The 21,645-nt window shown below is 42.7% G+C and overlaps 1 protein-coding gene across 1 annotated transcript; it reads right to left on the bottom strand.

Annotated features, from left to right (window-relative positions):
* Positions 1 to 354: 354 nt before the first annotated feature.
* LOC133361643 (zinc finger protein OZF-like) lies at positions 355 to 21,419 on the bottom strand. The gene is made up of 4 exons (XM_061580626.1): positions 21,339 to 21,419; positions 20,832 to 20,916; positions 11,877 to 12,676; positions 355 to 1,935 (listed from the first exon to the last, which is right to left on the bottom strand). Exons 3-4 carry the CDS (start codon positions 12,635 to 12,637, stop codon positions 948 to 950), a joined length of 1,749 nt encoding a protein of 582 aa, XP_061436610.1. The 5' UTR covers positions 12,638 to 12,676; positions 20,832 to 20,916; positions 21,339 to 21,419; the 3' UTR covers positions 355 to 947.
* Between the last annotated feature and the right edge of the window lie 226 nt (positions 21,420 to 21,645).

Genomic DNA, 21,645 nt, shown 5'->3' with positions numbered 1-21,645 from the left:
GTTGAAAGGGTAAAAACCTATTACTATATTTTGCCACTGGTAAAGGTCTCAGTGTGAACATTATTGTGTAGACACTGTGTGTGTGTACAATACGTCTACACTGCGTCTGTGTGCGTACACTGTGTGTGGGTGGTCCGAATCAGTCGGGCGGCATTCTCTTTTCATCAGCTGCGCAATGCTGAGTGGAAGCCACCTGGTCTGTCGCTCCGCACGAAGCTTCGGGTCTTCTCAGCCACAGTCATGCCCTCCCTTCTACAGGCATGTGAAACGTGGACCCCTCTAAATGGAACATCTGCGTCGGTTAGAAACATTCAGGCTGGCATGTCGACACTCAGATTAAGGGAAGCCAAGTGGTCGCACATTATCTATTTATTGCAGAGGTTCAATGTTGAAATCTGACAGGCACCCATGGCTACTCCAGTAACATTAACCAAAATTTCCACCGTCTGCTGAACAGTGGATGTAAAACATACTATTGTGTCATTCAAAATGCTTAGGTCATTGCATGTTGGTATCATGGTCAAGATTTGGGTAATTCCAAACATTATCTAGAAATTACACAACGGAGATTACACATCAATTATCGCACCCTACTGAGGGAATTAAGCAAGCACCTTATGAATGCAAACATTATAATTATATGTGGAAGCTTGGGAGCTTATTGGCTCTCGCTCTTGGTTAGACATCTACCCAACCCACAGGTCCATAAATACTGGCCGCTCTTACTCTGCAGGTTGAACCTAGGAATTGAGGGTTCACCTTCACATTCTTTTCATTAAAGGCCTGTGACAAAGGTAAATCTATTGGAGCTTCATTGTCTCAAGCTTACACATCTACCGAATCTCCCCTTGACTTTGTATTGTCTAAAAAGTCCAGCCACACCTCCACTTCCACAAACTGCTGGGAGTTGCCTCGCTCTGCCTCAGAATCAGAATTCTCCTCCTGCTTTACGTTGCCTCCATCGATGTGAAGGTTAGATTTGGAGTTGAATCTTCATCTTCATATTTAACCTTCACTTCTTCGATCTTTACCATCATTGCTTCACATTTCACCATTGTTTCACATTTCATCTTCACCTCTTCACATTTCACCTTCACCTCTTCACATTTCACCTTGATACCTTTCAAAGTGTCCAAGCTGGGATTTTCTTCAGTTTTTTGTTTCACGAGGGATGGGCTCATTGCAGCACTTTGACTTTCACAAGCAGATTTCAGACTCCACTCTTTGTGGATCTTCTGATGCCTGTCTGTTCTTTGGTGTGTTATAAGATGTGCTGACTGTGTAAACGACTTCCCACACACAGTGCACTTGAATGGTTTCTCTCCTATGTGCGTTCTCTGGTGTGTTTTAAGAGTAGATGAATCTGAAAATGCCTTCCCACACACACTGCACTTGAAGGGTGTATCTCCAGTGTGTGTTCTCTGGTGTGTTATAAGATGTGGTGACTGTGCAAACGCCTTCCCACACACAGTGCACTTGAATGGTTTTTCTCCTGTGTGTGTTCTCTGGTGTGTTTTAAGAGTAGATGAATCTGAAAATGCCTTCCCACACACACTGCACTTGAAGGGTTTCTCTCCTGTGTGTGTTCTCTTGTGTTTTTTAAGATGTGATGGCTCTGCAAATGCCTTCCCACACAGAGTGCACTTGAAGGGTTTCTTTCCCGTGTGTGTTCTTTGGTGGCTCTGAAGAACTGATGACCGTGCAAATGTCTTCTCACACACAGTGCACTTGAAGGGTTTCTCTCCCGTATGTATTCTCTGGTGGCTCTGAAGAACTGATGACCCTGCAAACGACTTCCCACACACAGTGCACTTGAATGGTTTCTCTCCTGTGTGTGTTCTCTTGTGTGTTTTAAGAGTAGATGAATATAAAAATGCCTTCCCACACACACAGCACTTGAAGGGTTTCTCTCCTGTGTGAATTCTCTGGTGTTGTGTCAAGTTTCCAGTACGATCTGTGCTGTTTGCATACTGGTCGCATTGTTGCCTTTTTTTAGCGAGCTGCGCTGAATGCCTTTGCTCCATCAGACCAATTCTGCAGAGGAAGCATCAGAGGAACGTCAGCTGCAGACATAAAAAAAATTCAAACCATCTATGTCAGTATCGAGGCACAGAGGAATGTACATATACACAGTCACACATGACTTACACGTCTATAATTATTCATATATTCATGATATAGTGAAAAAGATTCCCCAATTCATCACACGGGCTGTTAAGGCACACATTGATAAGGGAAATCTTGATTTGAAGCTTTTGTGACTGCAGGAATCCATACTATTTGGTTCTTTCGGTAAAGTCACATAGATAGAAAATGTATAGATCACAACGTTTCGATCGCAACACAAGCAACCGTCATCAGGTGAAATAAACACAGCAGGAGAACTGCTGATGTAGGAGAAAGAGCTGCTGCTGCAACAAGAGGTTATATAAGCTTTTGGTCGGCCCAACCCAAGGGTAAGTGGGCGGAGCTAGAGAAGGAATTTGTACGTAAATGTAAGAGATTAACATGTCAATGTGAAAGCTAATATAACCTCTTCTTGCAGCAGCAGCTTTCTCCTATGTCAGGAGTTCTCCTGCTGTGTTTGTTTCACCTGATGCCGGTTGTTTATGTTGCGATCGAAACGTCGTGATCTATTAATTTTCTATCTACGTGACTTTACAGATAAGGGAAATGGTCATAAATATGCCTGGAAGCCCTAGTATCTTCAAATTTAATGTTAACCCAAAACTCCAAGCACACAATTTCGGCTGTCTGGCTACAAAAATTATATTTAGAAAAGCAAAATTCAGCTAACATAGCAAAGGGTGTTGAAAGTAATACTATTTGTGTTATGCAGAAATTAATTTTCAATCGCAACTTAGAGGTGTGAAGAAGCCAGGCTCAGATTTCCTTTAACACTCAGATGAACAGATCTAATTTTAGCTGCCTATGTGCTATGTATATTTCAAAGGAAAAAAAATAAACGACTGTTATGATTTAAACTCCGTGTTCAATATAGTTAATATACTTTACAGAAAATACAAACTTTACACTGTTACACACTGGCATGGTAAAAAGGTGGTGGTGTCCAGAACCATGCCTGGCCACCTTAATCTGCTCAGTATTAATGCTTCCTCACTAGTCCATGTAATTAACTTATCAATCATGTTTGCTGCAGCCGATAATCAAACTCTAATTGTTGATTTCATAATGCAGTGAAATAACTGCCCCACCGCTCCCCACATAGATACATTCTTACATACACATACATTTCACATGGATCATTAACAGATTATATAAACAAAATATCCACCATTCATCACGAATTGTAAGTAACCTTATCACAGTGCTCATGCCATGATAGGTACTCATGCCATGATAGGTGAAATTTAAGGCCATGTAAAATGTAGATCACTTGTCAGCAGGTCATGAGAATGGTTCAGGTGACAAGGAATGACTGACAGATGCACCAGCTGTGCTCCTCATGATTTTGCTGGGTTTTAGGAACCCAGCGTTCCATCCATTCATGCGAGCGTCGCGGTTTCGACCTCATCGTTGTTGCAGAGCAAATATCTCCAACTGTCCTGCAACATACCTCACGGGCCTCCTCCACATATGCCAATCTTGACACTCCTGGTACCAGTCAATGGCAGGTCCGATCACCTCCACATCCTCCAATCTCTTCTCCAGCTAATGCCATGCCTGTTTAGCCCCTAATATCTAGACTAATAGATTCTGCTTGAGCAAGCAGTGTCTTGGAATGCAGGATTCATGACCAAACCAATGCTGCCTTCCCTGCCAAAGAGACTCATGATTAAATTCTATATCGTTATCTTAAGGATCTGTAAGCTTCTAATACAATATAGTCTGAATTTAGATTTAAAGCTTTCGTGACTGCAGGAATTCATCTTCTTGGTTCTTTCGGTAAAGTCACGTAGTAGGGAAGTAATAAAATAGTAAAAATATTATGTTTTATTTTTATTATTTTATTACTTCCCTACTACGTGACTTTACCGAAAGAACCAAGAAGACAATATAGTCTGGTTGAATAGAGGATGAATCATAGGCAGGCCAGCCTTCATTGTATAAGCCAGTACAAACGGTCATTTAAATAAGTTCATATTCTGCATCCAGAGAGGAGTAATATCTGTGGCCAAGAAGAATCAAAGCTTTGTTCATTCCTTCCTTTCTAAATCCGCTTGTCCTGGTGAGGATCGCGGTGGCAGCACGTTGAGTAGGACAGCCCACGCTTCCCTTTCCCTGGCGATAAACTGGAGCTCATCCTGGGGAATTCCCAAACGTTCCCAGGCCAGCCGAGCGACATAGTCCTGCCAGCGTGTCCTGGACCAGCCCCGGGGTCTTCGCCCAGTGGGATGTGTCTGGCAGAATTCCAGGGGAAGTCTATTGGGGGGTATCCTTACATAAATAATATTTTGATATCATCCCTAGAGCCAGACCCAGGGGTTGTGTTCGCCAACAAGCGCCTCGTGGCCGGGTGACCCACGTAACCCAGTTGGGCCCAGCTCGAAATGGCTGCGTGTTGCCATCCTGTGTGCCGACCATCCGCAAGACGAAGGGTGAAAGGCGGGTGCAATGCTAGTATGGCAGGGAGAGGGATGGTCTCAGATGGACTAGACCTTGGCGATGGACACTCACAGCTTTGTATGGAGCAAAAGCCTAGGCAGCTTCCATACAGTGTTATACAGTCTAATGCAAGAATGCTGGTCGACTAATTTGAATTGAGACTTTGGCTACCAAACCAGAGCTGGTTGTGAACACATTAAGAAGGCATGAGAGCTCCTCCTCCACTTGTAGAACTGCCTGATTATTCATGGAGAGTTGAACAGGTGCAGTGTTGTATGACATGAATTATCCAGGAACAGAACAAGATTCCCTAATAGCCATTACCAGATCATCAGAAGATGTAACATGGTTGATCAGCAGGGAACGATCCCTTAACTATAACCAGGCATCGATTAGCATATCATTGTAACCGTAACGAATGCAATGTTTTTATATGACCATTTTTATCAAACTACATAGTTATTAAATATGCTATGTAATGCACCGTATCTATATGTTAATTTGTCACAAGCCAAGTTGAACAGGAAATGGCTCTGACTCCAGGTTACGCAGCTTTGACAGGCCTGCCCAAAATAATAAAAACCCTCAACGAATGTGAGCAGAGACAGAGACATCGAAAACAAGGAACAACCCAAAGCTCCAAGCCTCTTTATGGTACTATAGGCCTTAATCACATTAAAAAAGCAGACCTAGTTTCTGCTGAAAATCCGTACTCATCTGCTGTAGTCGATCAACAGAAAATACAACTGCCCCTTGATTATCGCGGAGGTTACGTTCTTGGAAAGTGCCGCGTAAAAGCTAAAAGTGCGATATTCAATACTTAAGCCTAACCTACGTAATTGCGTTAAAGCCCTGGGCATTTTCACTACTTCTGGTTTGCCACACACGCAAAGACATTTTGACATTTCATATACTACAATTCCACACACTCATCATAGCATAAGTGTCTGCACTGCACTGCCCTGCTATATTTGTTCTCATATTTACCACGTTATCATTCCCGATTATCAGGCCTGTGTTTTTGCCACCAAATTCACCCACTTCCTTACTGCCCTCTGCACGTGCATGGCTCACCTCTAACACACACTGCAATATTTATATTTAAAAATGTACTATTCTAAAATATCGACATCTACGTACCAACACTACCGACCTCCTTCTACACGTAATATAAGCTATACAACAGCTACGACTAAATACATCACGTCTACATCGCCTGGTAAAGAATAAAAAGCACGCATATACACTCACATTAAAATAATTATATACAGTGAGGGAAAAAAGTATTTGATCCCCTGCTGATTTTGTACGTTTGTCCACTGACAAAGAAATGATCAGTCTATAATTTTAATGGTAGTTTTATTTGAACAGTGAGAGACAGAATAACAACAAAATCCAGAAAAACGCATGTCAAAAATTTTATGAATTGATTGACATTTTAATGAGGAAAATAAGTATTTAACCCCTCTGCAAAACATGATTTAGTACTTGGTGGCAAAACCCTTGTTGGCAATCACAGAGGTCAGACGTTTCTTTTAGTTGGTCACCAGGTTTGCACACATCTCAGGAGGAATTTTGTCCCACTCCACTTTGCAGATCTTCTCCAAGTCATTAAGGTTTCGAGGCTGACGTTTGGCAACTCGAACCTTCAGCTCCCTCCACAGATTTTCTATGGGATTAAGTCATTAAGGTCTGGAGACTGGCTAGGCCACTCCAGGACCTTAATGTTCTTCTTCTTGAGCCACTCCTTTGTTGCCTTGGCCGTGTGTTTTGGGTCATTGTCATGTTGAAATACCCATCCATGACCCATTTTCAATGCCCTGGCTGAGGGAAGGAGGTTCTCACCCAAGATTTGACGGTACATGGCCCCATCCATCATCCCTTTGATGCGGTGAAGTTGTCCTGTCCCCTTGGCAGAAAAACACCCTCAAAGCATAATGTTTCCACCTCCATGTTTGACGGTGGGGATGGTGTTCTTGGGGTCATAGGCAGCATTCCTCCTACTCCAAACACGGCGAGTTGAGTTGATGCCAAAGAGCTCCATTTAAGTCTCATCTGACCACAACACTTTCACCCAGTTGTCCTCTGAATCATTCAGATGTTCATTGGCAAACTTCAAACGGGCATGTATATGTGCTTTCTTGAGCAGGGGGACCTTGTGGGCGCTGCATGACTTCAGTCCTTCACGGCGTAGTGTGTTACCAACTGTTTTCTTGGTGACTATGGTCCCAGCTCCCTTGAGATCATTGACAAGATCCTCCCATGTAGTTCTGGGCTGATTCCTCACCGTTCTCATGATCATTGCAACTCCACGAGGTGAGATCTTGCATGGAGCCCCAGGCCGAGGGAGATTGACAGTTCTTTTGTGTTTCTTTCATTTGCGATTAATCGCACCAACTGTTGTCACCTTCTCACCAAGCTGCTTGGTGATGGTCTTGTAGCCCATTCCAGCCTTGTGTAGGTCTACAATCTTGTCCCTGACATCCTTGGCTCTTTGGTCTTGGCCATGGTGGAGAGTTTGGAATCTGATTGATTGATTGCTTCTGTGAACAGGTGTCCTTTATACAGGTAACAAGCTGAGATTAGGAGCACTCCATTTAAGAGTGTGCTCCTAATCTCAGCTCATGGGAGCCAGAAATCGTTCTGATTGAGAGGGGGTCAAATACTTATTATCCTCATTAAAATGCAAATAAATTTATAACATGTTTGACATGCGTTTTTCTGGATTTTGTTGTTATTCTGTCTCTCATTGTTCAAATAAACCTACCATTAAAATTATAGACTGATCATTTCTTTGTCAGTGGGCAAACGTACAAAATCAGCAGGGGATCAAATACGTTTTTCCTTCACTCTATGTACACACCACCACACACATACTATCAATACCCACATCAAGCACTACGAACAATTACTCCCTCCAACAACTTACAGCCTCATACTTCGTTCCTTTGCGGCTATGTCTCCACATTCCGACCACAATTACACATTCAACTATCATTTCAATAACAATCTCTATATGGTATTCACTCACACACTCACTATTTACTCTTTTTTCTGCTTATTGACGTTTACCTCCACCTATGTTCCTCGCGGAAAACGTGCGCTTCTTTTCACCAAAGCCGATTACAATAATTGATGCCATTCGTACAAGTGCTGCGATGGCTGCACCAACAGATAATGAATTTCTAGAAAAGAAAGAAGCAGGATGGCATTCTGCCAGTGCTATGCCTGCACCTCGAGCGAATGCAACTCCTCAACAGCAATGAGCTACACAGAAAACTAACACAGCACAAATGGCTGCTACCACAGCTAATCAAACTCCAGTCCACCAACAAGCAAGGCAGCTTGCAAACAGCACTACAATGGCTGCAACCAGGTGCCTACCCTGCAGTCAAAAGGAAAAGTTTTATTTTTCATACATTCCTCACTTAATTTAAACTTCCGATCCATTAGTTGCCATTGGTTCCATGTCTACGTCTTGCCATGCAATAACATGGAAAGGAGACCCTCCAGGGCTATGCTGCAACAGTACCATGGTTCAGCTGCCTACAAATAATGACCATCCCGAGACTATTCATGTATTGATACCTGCCAACACTACACCTATGCAAGCCATTTCCGAAACCACAATAGAAGATAGAACTCATGCTTCCAAATTACATGTTTTGGCACCAACCAACTCATCCAAACATCTGGGTACATACCCATATTTAAAGTGCAGGGCCAGGTACATAATCGCATTGGCAGTCTGCTGCCACTACCTAATGACCTACCTACATTACCACAGATATACTTGCATGTCTGACAATACTAGACAGGCTAACCAGCATTGCAACGATGTCATCAACATCTGAAGTCGCTTTCATTCTGACTGCTGAATAACATGGCACTTGAGGCATTGTCTTATAACTGAGGAATAATACCCTACACAGAAATGAAAAACAGCGACCCCATGGTGCTCTTCAATATCCACTGATTTTCTGGCAAGGTGATGATGGCTACCATTTCCTACTTGGCCAAACTGACCCAGCAACAGGCTTGTCAACACAACATACGATTTCCGTCATGGACTTCTGTGCCTTCAGGATCATGGTGTGAAACGGCAGCTTCAATCTCTTCTTGAGATGCAAAGAGCTCTTCCACCAATTTTCTGTCGACATATATGGCAAAATTTAAGCTTCATTCGATTAAACCCACCAGATGGCAAAACATCCCACATTATCTATCCTGAAGCTCTCAAAGGGTAACGAATCTAAAAGCTGTCCTCATCATGAAGCAAACAAGCCCTGCGATTGTATAACAACCAAAAAACCGTGACAAAATACACATTCGGCTGTCGCCTGATGAAGCTAGTTGCAATTACTGGAGAAACATCGTAATCAGATTGTAAATGTTGTGGCTTGACTCTCCAATACACAACCGGTTGTGCTGTACTAGTGACGAATTGGCACGTTCTGTTTACGTGACAAACCTTACTAGTTGGCTGTGTCGGGTGGGAGTGGGTTTAACGACACATTTATATATTCACGCGATCTAACCCAAACAAACCTGTACTATGAATGTATATTTGGAGTTCGCGTGTCTCTCTCCCCATGGTCACGTGGATTTTTCTCTGGATCCTTCGGGTTTCCCCTGCACATTAAGAGTCAACATCGCCACGCGTTTAGAGTATTTGACCGATATACATTTCCACACGTTGATAAGCCACTTTGTTGTGGGCAGGTCGCTCCTGAAAAAGAGCGGTAAAGCTCCTCAAGTGGGCTTAGCCTGGTGAAATAAAAAATAAACTCTAGAAATATAAAAAAAAGTTTAAAAGTAGTGAGACAGGTGAAGACAAATTAAACTTAAGCAGAGAATTAAAGCAAAATCAATCAGGCGAGAGCAGGAGGAAAAGCCCCTCTTGGCTAGGCCCCACGTTGTAATTTTCCAACCTGGACATCGATTCCATACTCGCTGCTTCTCAATTGATATCCCTACGAGAGAGAGAGGAGCGAGGCTCTACCTGGGTAAACAACAACAACCACGATGTGAACTTCTCACCTCGGATCTCAGTGAATGCGCGCGAGGAGAGGCACCCTCCTGGTATCTCGTGACGTCACGCGGCAGCAGGTGACATGACGTCACTTGCGGGGCACAACACGCTCCCCCCACGAACGGCTTTGTAACTGGATAAATTATGTTAAGGATAGGCCAGTGACCGGGTGTGGTTTTGCCCAAATAAGGATTTTACCGTCACGGAAATAAGCAGTGACTAACAAGTCGTGACGTAACGCTAGAGAGCGCGGTGGAGGGAAGTTGGGGTGACATGACGTCACGAGCGGGGATCACCTCGTCCCTGCGTCTCACACCGATGAGGTGATGAGGAGTGGTGACGTCTTAGAGCGAATCAACGGGGTTAAGAGTTTTAGTTTATTTAGATTTCTTTTCCATTGCTCCCTCTCTTGGGTGCGTGAGCTCAACAACGTGAACATTATTGTAATATTTCGATTTAAAGCTTTCGTGGCTACAGGGATTCATCGTCTTGGTTCTTTTGGTAAAGTTACATAGAAGGGAAGTAATAAAATAATAAAAATAAAACAATAATTTTTTTGGTTCTTTCGGTAAAGTCACGTGACTTTACCGAAAGAACCAAGAAGATTATTGTAATAGGTTTTTACCCTTTCAACTGGTACAAAAAATGACACCTTTATACAAGGCATCATGTTTGAAATAACCACAACACAAGCAGTCAAAATGCAAACAAAAAGAAACAACTCTGATGATATGCACTGTTCTTGAAGTTGATTGGTCCACACCCGTGACAGCTTTTCTTAGAGCCTAGTCTCCATTGGTGTTGGACCAGATGACACCAAAGGCGTACAACTCAAAGACAGCACACTATCAGAGTATTGAGAGCTCAGGGTAAGCATTTACACTGAGACCTCCTTTACCAGTGGCAAAATATAGTAATAGGTTTTTACCCTTTCAACTGGTTTGCATTTTTACTGCTTGTGTTGTGGTTATTGCAAACATGATGCCTTGTATAAAAGTGTCAGTTTTTGTACCAGTTGAAAGGGTAAAAACCTATTACTATATTTTGCCACTGGTAAAGGTCTCAGTGTGAACATTATTGTGTAGACACTGTGTGTGTGTACAATACGTCTACACTGCGTCTGTGTGCGTACACTGTGTGTGGGTGGTCCGAATCAGTCGGGCGGCATTCTCTTTTCATCAGCTGCGCAATGCTGAGTGGAAGCCACCTGGTCTGTCGCTCCGCACGAAGCTTCGGGTCTTCTCAGCCACAGTCATGCCCTCCCTTCTACAGGCATGTGAAACGTGGACCCCTCTAAATGGAACATCTGCGTCGGTTAGAAACATTCAGGCTGGCATGTCGACACTCAGATTAAGGGAAGCCAAGTGGTCGCACATTATCTATTTATTGCAGAGGTTCAATGTTGAAATCTGACAGGCACCCATGGCTACTCCAGTAACATTAACCAAAATTTCCACCGTCTGCTGAACAGTGGATGTAAAACATACTATTGTGTCATTCAAAATGCTTAGGTAATTGCATGTTGGTATCATGGTCAAGATTTGGGTAATTCCAAACATTATCTAGAAATTACACAACGGAGATTACACATCAATTATCGCACCCTACTGAGGGAATTAAGCAAGCACCTTATGAATGCAAACATTATAATTATATGTGGAAGCTTGGGAGCTTATTGGCTCTCGCTCTTGGTTAGACATCTACCCAACCCACAGGTCCATAAATACTGGCCGCTCTTACTCTGCAGGTTGAACCTAGGAATTGAGGGTTCACCTTCACATTCTTTTCATTAAAGGCCTGTGACAAAGGTAAATCTATTGGAGCTTCATTGTCTCAAGCTTACACATCTACCGAATCTCCCCTTGACTTTGTATTGTCTAAAAAGTCCAGCCACACCTCCACTTCCACAAACTGCTGGGAGTTGCCTCGCTCTGCCTCAGAATCAGAATTCTCCTCCTGCTTTACGTTGCCTCCATCGATGTGAAGGTTAGAATTTGGAGTTGAATCTTCATCTTCATATTTAACCTTCACTTCTTCGATCTTTACCATCATTGCTTCACATTTCACCATTGTTTCACATTTCATCTTCACCTCTTCACATTTCACCTTCACCTCTTCACATTTCACCTTGATACCTTTCAAAGTGTCCAAGCTGGGATTTTCTTCAGTTTTTTGTTTCACGAGGGATGGGCTCATTGCAGCACTTTGACTTTCACAAGCAGATTTCAGACTCCACTCTTTGTGGATCTTCTGATGCCTGTCTGTTCTTTGGTGTGTTATAAGATGTGCTGACTGTGTAAACGACTTCCCACACACAGTGCACTTGAATGGTTTCTCTCCTATGTGCGTTCTCTGGTGTGTTTTAAGAGTAGATGAATCTGAAAATGCCTTCCCACACACACTGCACTTGAAGGGTTTATCTCCAGTGTGTGTTCTCTGGTGTGTTATAAGATGTGGTGACTGTGCAAACGCCTTCCCACACACAGTGCACTTGAATGGTTTTTCTCCTGTGTGTGTTCTCTGGTGTGTTTTAAGAGTAGATGAATCTGAAAATGCCTTCCCACACACACTGCACTTGAAGGGTTTCTCTCCTGTGTGTGTTCTCTTGTGTTTTTTAAGATGTGATGGCTCTGCAAATGCCTTCCCACACAGAGTGCACTTGAAGGGTTTCTTTCCCGTGTGTGTTCTTTGGTGGCTCTGAAGAACTGATGACCGTGCAAATGTCTTCTCACACACAGTGCACTTGAAGGGTTTCTCTCCCGTATGTATTCTCTGGTGGCTCTGAAGAACTGATGACCCTGCAAACGACTTCCCACACACAGTGCACTTGAATGGTTTCTCTCCTGTGTGTGTTCTCTTGTGTGTTTTAAGAGTAGATGAATATAAAAATGCCTTCCCACACACACAGCACTTGAAGGGTTTCTCTCCTGTGTGAATTCTCTGGTGTTGTGTCAAGTTTCCAGTACGATCTGTGCTGTTTGCATACTGGTCGCATTGTTGCCTTTTTTTAGCGAGCTGCGCTGAATGCCTTTGCTCCATCAGACCAATTCTGCAGAGGAAGCATCAGAGGAACGTCAGCTGCAGACATAAAAAAAATTCAAACCATCTATGTCAGTATCGAGGCACAGAGGAATGTACATATACACAGTCACACATGACTTACACGTCTATAATTATTCATATATTCATGATATAGTGAAAAAGATTCCCCAATTCATCACACGGGCTGTTAAGGCACACATTGATAAGGGAAATCTTGATTTGAAGCTTTTGTGACTGCAGGAATCCATACTATTTGGTTCTTTCGGTAAAGTCACATAGATAGAAAATGTATAGATCACAACGTTTCGATCGCAACACAAGCAACCGTCATCAGGTGAAATAAACACAGCAGGAGAACTGCTGATGTAGGAGAAAGAGCTGCTGCTGCAAGAAGAGGTTATATAAGCTTTTGGTCGGCCCAACCCAAGGGTAAGTGGGCGGAGCTAGAGAAGGAATTTGTACGTAAATGTAAGAGATTAACATGTCAATGTGAAAGCTAATATAACCTCTTCTTGCAGCAGCAGCTTTCTCCTATGTCAGGAGTTCTCCTGCTGTGTTTGTTTCACCTGATGCCGGTTGTTTATGTTGCGATCGAAACGTCGTGATCTATTAATTTTCTATCTACGTGACTTTACAGATAAGGGAAATGGTCATAAATATGCCTGGAAGCCCTAGTATCTTCAAATTTAATGTTAACCCAAAACTCCAAGCACACAATTTCGGCTGTCTGGCTACAAAAATTATATTTAGAAAAGCAAAATTCAGCTAACATAGCAAAGGGTGTTGAAAGTAATACTATTTGTGTTATGCAGAAATTAATTTTCAATCGCAACTTAGAGGTGTGAAGAAGCCAGGCTCAGATTTCCTTTAACACTCAGATGAACAGATCTAATTTTAGCTGCCTATGTGCTATGTATATTTCAAAGGAAAAAAAATAAACGACTGTTATGATTTAAACTCCGTGTTCAATATAGTTAATATACTTTACAGAAAATACAAACTTTACACTGTTACACACTGGCATGGTAAAAAGGTGGTGGTGTCCAGAACCATGCCTGGCCACCTTAATCTGCTCAGTATTAATGCTTCCTCACTAGTCCATGTAATTAACTTATCAATCATGTTTGCTGCAGCCGATAATCAAACTCTAATTGTTGATTTCATAATGCAGTGAAATAACTGCCCCACCGCTCCCCACATAGATACATTCTTACATACACATACATTTCACATGGATCATTAACAGATTATATAAACAAAATATCCACCATTCATCACGAATTGTAAGTAACCTTATCACAGTGCTCATGCCATGATAGGTACTCATGCCATGATAGGTGAAATTTAAGGCCATGTAAAATGTAGATCACTTGTCAGCAGGTCATGAGAATGGTTCAGGTGACAAGGAATGACTGACAGATGCACCAGCTGTGCTCCTCATGATTTTGCTGGGTTTTAGGAACCCAGCGTTCCATCCATTCATGCGAGCGTCGCGGTTTCGACCTCATCGTTGTTGCAGAGCAAATATCTCCAACTGTCCTGCAACATACCTCACGGGCCTCCTCCACATATGCCAATCTTGACACTCCTGGTACCAGTCAATGGCAGGTCCGATCACCTCCACATCCTCCAATCTCTTCTCCAGCTAATGCCATGCCTGTTTAGCCCCTAATATCTAGACTAATAGATTCTGCTTGAGCAAGCAGTGTCTTGGAATGCAGGATTCATGACCAAACCAATGCTGCCTTCCCTGCCAAAGAGACTCATGATTAAATTCTATATCGTTATCTTAAGGATCTGTAAGCTTCTAATACAATATAGTCTGAATTTAGATTTAAAGCTTTCGTGACTGCAGGAATTCATCTTCTTGGTTCTTTCGGTAAAGTCACGTAGTAGGGAAGTAATAAAATAGTAAAAATATTATGTTTTATTTTTATTATTTTATTACTTCCCTACTACGTGACTTTACCGAAAGAACCAAGAAGACAATATAGTCTGGTTGAATAGAGGATGAATCATAGGCAGGCCAGCCTTCATTGTATAAGCCAGTACAAACGGTCATTTAAATAAGTTCATATTCTGCATCCAGAGAGGAGTAATATCTGTGGCCAAGAAGAATCAAAGCTTTGTTCATTCCTTCCTTTCTAAATCCGCTTGTCCTGGTGAGGATCGCGGTGGCAGCACGTTGAGTAGGACAGCCCACGCTTCCCTTTCCCTGGCGATAAACTGGAGCTCATCCTGGGGAATTCCCAAACGTTCCCAGGCCAGCCGAGCGACATAGTCCTGCCAGCGTGTCCTGGACCAGCCCCGGGGTCTTCGCCCAGTGGGATGTGTCTGGCAGAATTCCAGGGGAAGTCTATTGGGGGGTATCCTTACATAAATAATATTTTGATATCATCCCTAGAGCCAGACCCAGGGGTTGTGTTCGCCAACAAGCGCCTCGTGGCCGGGTGACCCACGTAACCCAGTTGGGCCCAGCTCGAAATGGCTGCGTGTTGCCATCCTGTGTGCCGACCATCCGCAAGACGAAGGGTGAAAGGCGGGTGCAATGCTAGTATGGCAGGGAGAGGGATGGTCTCAGATGGACTAGACCTTGGCGATGGACACTCACAGCTTTGTATGGAGCAAAAGCCTAGGCAGCTTCCATACAGTGTTATACAGTCTAATGCAAGAATGCTGGTCGACTAATTTGAATTGAGACTTTGGCTACCAAACCAGAGCTGGTTGTGAACACATTAAGAAGGCATGAGAGCTCCTCCTCCACTTGTAGAACTGCCTGATTATTCATGGAGAGTTGAACAGGTGCAGTGTTGTATGACATGAATTATCCAGGAACAGAACAAGATTCCCTAATAGCCATTACCAGATCATCAGAAGATGTAACATGGTTGATCAGCAGGGAACGATCCCTTAACTATAACCAGGCATCGATTAGCATATCATTGTAACCGTAACGAATGCAATGTTTTTATATGACCATTTTTATCAAACTACATAGTTATTAAATATGCTATGTAATGCACCGTATCTATATGTTAATTTGTCACAAGCCAAGTTGAACAGGAAATGGCTCTGACTCCAGGTTACGCAGCTTTGACAGGCCTGCCCAAAATAATAAAAACCCTCAACGAATGTGAGCAGAGACAGAGACATCGAAAACAAGGAACAACCCAAAGCTCCAAGCCTCTTTATGGTACTATAGGCCTTAATCACATTAAAAAAGCAGACCTAGTTTCTGCTGAAAATCCGTACTCATCTGCTGTAGTCGATCAACAGAAAATACAACTGCCCCTTGATTATCGCGGAGGTTACGTTCTTGGAAAGTGCCGCGTAAAAGCTAAAAGTGCGATATTCAATACTTAAGCCTAACCTACGTAATTGCGTTAAAGCCCTGGGCATTTTCACTACTTCTGGTTTGCCACACACGCAAAGACATTTTGACATTTCATATACTACAATTCCACACACTCATCATAGCATAAGTGTCTGCACTGCACTGCCCTGCTATATTTGTTCTCATATTTACCACGTTATCATTCCCGATTATCAGGCCTGTGTTTTTGCCACCAAATTCACCCACTTCCTTACTGCCCTCTGCACGTGCATGGCTCACCTCTAACACACACTGCAATATTTATATTTTAAAATGTACTATTCTAAAATATCGACATCTACGTACCAACACTACCGACCTCCTTCTACACGTAATATAAGCTATACAACAGCTACGACTAAATACATCACGTCTACATCGCCTGGTAAAGAATAAAAAGCACGCATATACACTCACATTAAAATAATTATATACAGTGAGGGAAAAAAGTATTTGATCCCCTGCTGATTTTGTACGTTTGTCCACTGACAAAGAAATGATCAGTCTATAATTTTAATGGTAGTTTTATTTGAACAGTGAGAGACAGAATAACAACAAAATCCAGAAAAACGCATGTCAAAAATTTTATGAATTGATTGACATTTTAATGAGGAAAATAAGTATTTAACCCCTCTGCAAAACATGATTTAGTACTTGGTGGCAAAACCCTTGTTGGCAATCACAGAGGTCAGACGTTTCTTTTAGTTGGTCACCAGGTTTGCACACATCTCAGGAGGAATTTTGTCCCACTCCACTTTGCAGATCTTCTCCAAGTCATTAAGGTTTCGAGGCTGACGTTTGGCAACTCGAACCTTCAGCTCCCTCCACAGATTTTCTATGGGATTAAGTCATTAAGGTCTGGAGACTGGCTAGGCCACTCCAGGACCTTAATGTGCTTCTTCTTGAGCCACTCCTTTGTTGCCTTGGCCGTGTGTTTTGGGTCATTGTCATGTTGAAATACCCATCCATGACCCATTTTCAATGCCCTGGCTGAGGGAAGGAGGTTCTCACCCAAGATTTGACGGTACATGGCCCCATCCATCATCCCTTTGATGCGGTGAAGTTGTCCTGTCCCCTTGGCAGAAAAACACCCTCAAAGCATAATGTTTCCACCTCCATGTTTGACGGTGGGGATGGTGTTCTTGGGGTCATAGGCAGCATTCCTCCTACTCCAAACACGGCGAGTTGAGTTGATGCCAAAGAGCTCCATTTAAGTCTCATCTGACCACAACACTTTCACCCAGTTGTCCTCTGAATCATTCAGATGTTCATTGGCAAACTTCAAACGGGCATGTATATGTGCTTTCTTGAGCAGGGGGACCTTGTGGGCGCTGCATGACTTCAGTCCTTCACGGCGTAGTGTGTTACCAACTGTTTTCTTGGTGACTATGGTCCCAGCTCCCTTGAGATCATTGACAAGATCCTCCCATGTAGTTCTGGGCTGATTCCTCACCGTTCTCATGATCATTGCAACTCCACGAGGTGAGATCTTGCATGGAGCCCCAGGCCGAGGGAGATTGACAGTTCTTTTGTGTTTCTTTCATTTGCGATTAATCGCACCAACTGTTGTCACCTTCTCACCAAGCTGCTTGGTGATGGTCTTGTAGCCCATTCCAGCCTTGTGTAGGTCTACAATCTTGTCCCTGACATCCTTGGCTCTTTGGTCTTGGCCATGGTGGAGAGTTTGGAATCTGATTGATTGATTGCTTCTGTGAACAGGTGTCCTTTATACAGGTAACAAGCTGAGATTAGGAGCACTCCATTTAAGAGTGTGCTCCTAATCTCAGCTCATGGGAGCCAGAAATCGTTCTGATTGAGAGGGGGTCAAATACTTATTATCCTCATTAAAATGCAAATAAATTTATAACATGTTTGACATGCGTTTTTCTGGATTTTGTTGTTATTCTGTCTCTCATTGTTCAAATAAACCTACCATTAAAATTATAGACTGATCATTTCTTTGTCAGTGGGCAAACGTACAAAATCAGCAGGGGATCAAATACGTTTTTCCTTCACTCTATGTACACACCACCACACACATACTATCAATACCCACATCAAGCACTACGAACAATTACTCCCTCCAACAACTTACAGCCTCATACTTCGTTCCTTTGCGGCTATGTCTCCACATTCCTGACCACAATTACACATTCAACTATCATTTCAATAACAATCTCTATATGGTATTCACTCACACACTCACTATTTACTCTTTTTTCTGCTTATTGACGTTTACCTCCACCTATGTTCCTCGCGGAAAACGTGCGCTTCTTTTCACCAAAGCCGATTACAATAATTGATGCCATTCGTACAAGTGCTGCGATGGCTGCACCAACAGATAATGAATTTCTAGAAAAGAAAGAAGCAGGATGGCATTCTGCCAGTGCTATGCCTGCACCTCGAGCGAATGCAACTCCTCAACAGCAATGAGCTACACAGAAAACTAACACAGCACAAATGGCTGCTACCACAGCTAATCAAACTCCAGTCCACCAACAAGCAAGGCAGCTTGCAAACAGCACTACAATGGCTGCAACCAGGTGCCTACCCTGCAGTCAAAAGGAAAAGTTTTATTTTTCATACATTCCTCACTTAATTTAAACTTCCGATCCATTAGTTGCCATTGGTTCCATGTCTACGTCTTGCCATGCAATAACATGGAAAGGAGACCCTCCAGGGCTATGCTGCAACAGTACCATGGTTCAGCTGCCTACAAATAATGACCATCCCGAGACTATTCATGTATTGATACCTGCCAACACTACACCTATGCAAGCCATTTCCGAAACCACAATAGAAGATAGAACTCATGCTTCCAAATTACATGTTTTGGCACCAACCAACTCATCCAAACATCTGGGTACATACCCATATTTAAAGTGCAGGGCCAGGTACATAATCGCATTGGCAGTCTGCTGCCACTACCTAATGACCTACCTACATTACCACAGATATACTTGCATGTCTGACAATACTAGACAGATGTAAGTCCTATTGCAAGACATACAAAATAAAGAAAACTCTATCTTAATTTTGGAGCTTTCGTGACTGCAGGAATTATTCTTTGGTTCTTTCGGTAAAGTCACGTATAAAGATAAAATAATAAATTAAATAATAGCATACGACGTTTCGATTGCAACACAAGCAATCATCATCAGGTATAAATAAAATAACAACAGAAAATCTAACCAGAAAACTATAGACAGACATATAAGCAGACAGATATCACCAAGATACATAGAGAGAGTAACACAGGTACAGAGAGGGGGATCGTCTCTGTGGGGGTGGCCTTAAATAGACAGAGGGGGGCGGAGGCAGAGAGAGGGAGGGGTTAGAGAAAAAATTGACATGTCAATGAGTACGAAGAAGCACGTAGTAAAGTACGCAGGCTCTCCTAATGTTCAAGCCTGCGTACTTTACTACGTGCTTCTTTGTACTCATTGACATGTCAATTTTTTCTCTAAATCCTCCCCCTCTCTGCCTCCGCCCCCCTCTGTCTATTTAAGGCCACCTGATGATGATTGCTTGTGTTGCAATCGAAACGTCGTATGCTATTATTTAATTTATTATTTTATCTTTATACGTGACTTTACCGAAAGAACCAAAGAATAAAGAAAACTCTTATGTTCACATTCTGGATTTGAATCTTTCGTGACTGCAAGGATTCATATTCTTTCTTTTTTTTCGGTAAAGTCACGTAGGTAAAATGTTTTTAATAAAAGTAATATTTATTTACTTAACTTTTATTAATTTTTTTTTTACCTACGTGACTTTATCGGAAAAAAAAACTAAGAATATCTTATGTTCACAGTATGAAGTGTGCCATGGAGATGACTTCAGAGTACAATGCTGTCATTCCTGCAGACTAAACTCCACATGTTCAGCAAGAGTGCCGCTTAAATGCACTCACAACATTTTAAGTTGCTGTCATTCTAACTGCTGAACAACATGACACTAGAAGTTATCGTCTTGCAACTGAGGAACAATACCCTACACAGAAATGAAACACACCGATCCTATGATGCGCTTCAATGTCCATTGATTTTCTGGCAAATTGATGGCTACAATTTCCTACTTCGCCAAACTGACCCAGCAGCAGGCTTATCAACACAAAATAAGATTTCCACCATGGCCGTCTTTGCCTTCATGGTGCGAAACGGCAGCTTAAATCTCCTCTTGAGATGCAAAGAGCTCTTCACAAATTTGCTGTCGACATGTATGCCAAAATTGAAGCTTCATTCGATTAAACCCACCAGATTGCAAAACATCCAACTGTGTCTATCCTGAAGCTCTCCAAGGGTAATGCATTTAAAATCTGTCCTCAATATGAAACAAACAAGCCCTGCAAATGTATAACACAACCAAAAACCGTGAAAAAAATACACATTTACCGACTTCATTGTAAGAATTTAAATAATTATAATAAAGCCACATGGCAAGACATTACTCTTAATGTTTGATTACTGAGACCTGTGCGAAGCCGGACAATAAATAAATACTATACTTACGATGTTTGTGCGTGAGTGGGGAGCAGTAGTACAATGTTTAGCGTGCTGCGCTATAAACCCAGCGACCCGATTTATATTCCCACAGAGCCAAGCCACAACATTTGGCTGTCGCCTGATGAAGCCAATTGTAATTACTCGCGAAACGTCGTACTCAGATTGTAAATGTTGTGGCTTGGCTCTCCAACACACAACCAGTGTGCTGTACTCGTGACGAATTGGCCACATTCTGTTTACGTGACAAACCTTACTAATTGGCTGTGTCGGGTGTTAGCGGGTTTAACGACACATTTATATATTTACAACAAACCTGTATTATGGATGTATATTTGGAGTTCGCGTATCTCTCTCTCCCCGTGGTTGCGTGGATTTTCCTCCGGATCCTCCGGTTTTCCCTGCACATTTAGAGGCAACATAGCCACGCGTTTAGAGTGTTTGACCGATATACATTTCACACGTTGATAAGCCACTTTGTTGTGGGCAGCTCGCTTCTGAAAAGAGCGGTATAGCTCAAGTGGGCTATGCCTGGTGAAATAAAAACGTGGAATTTTTTTTAAATAAAACAAAGTTTCAAAGTAGTGAGCCAGGTGAAGAAAAATTAAACTTAAGCAGGTGAATTAAAGCAAATGCAATCAGGCGAGGGCAGGAGGCGAGGGCAGGAGGCAAGGCCCCGCGTTGTAATGTTCAAACCTGGACATCGATTCCATACTCGCTGCTACTCAATTGATATCCCTACGAGAGAGAGAGGAGCGAGGCTCTACCTGGGTAAACAACAACAACAACCACCACCACAACAACCACGATGTGAACGTCTCACCTCGGATTGAGTGCCCGCACGGAGCACCAGTTTCCTGATATCTCGTGACGTCACGCGGCAGCAGGTGACATGACGTCACTTGGGGGGAAACAACACTGCCCCAATGAGCCGCGGTGCAACTTAATAAATTATGTTAATGCACCAGGTCCATGTCGGAGTGATTGGGCATAACTGCTGAACCCGTTGCAATGAACTCGCAACTATTTCAGAATAAATTATGTTAATGATTCGGCAGTGACCTGACGTCGCTTTGCCCAGAGCAGGATTTTGCTGGATCGAAAATCGGTGGTCACCAACCAGACGTGAC

The sequence above is a fragment of the Lethenteron reissneri genome, unplaced genomic scaffold (assembly GCF_015708825.2).
Source record: "Lethenteron reissneri isolate LAM-NWPU_2019-01 unplaced genomic scaffold, ASM1570882v1 scaffold_116, whole genome shotgun sequence".
NCBI lineage: Eukaryota > Metazoa > Chordata > Hyperoartia > Petromyzontiformes > Petromyzontidae > Lethenteron > Lethenteron reissneri.
Note: the sequence above shows the minus strand (reverse complement) of the source record. Positions and strands in the feature narration are given on the sequence as shown.

Excerpts from the sequence above, each read along its gene's own strand:
- LOC133361643 (XM_061580626.1), bottom strand. The coding sequence starts at position 12,637 with ATGGAGCAAAGGCATTCAGCGCAGCTCGCTAAAAAAAGGCAACAATGC. Across the intron at positions 1,936-11,876 it reads ACACAGTCAGCACATCTTAT|ACAACACCAGAGAATTCACA; the intron begins AACACACCAAAG and ends TGGAAACTTGAC.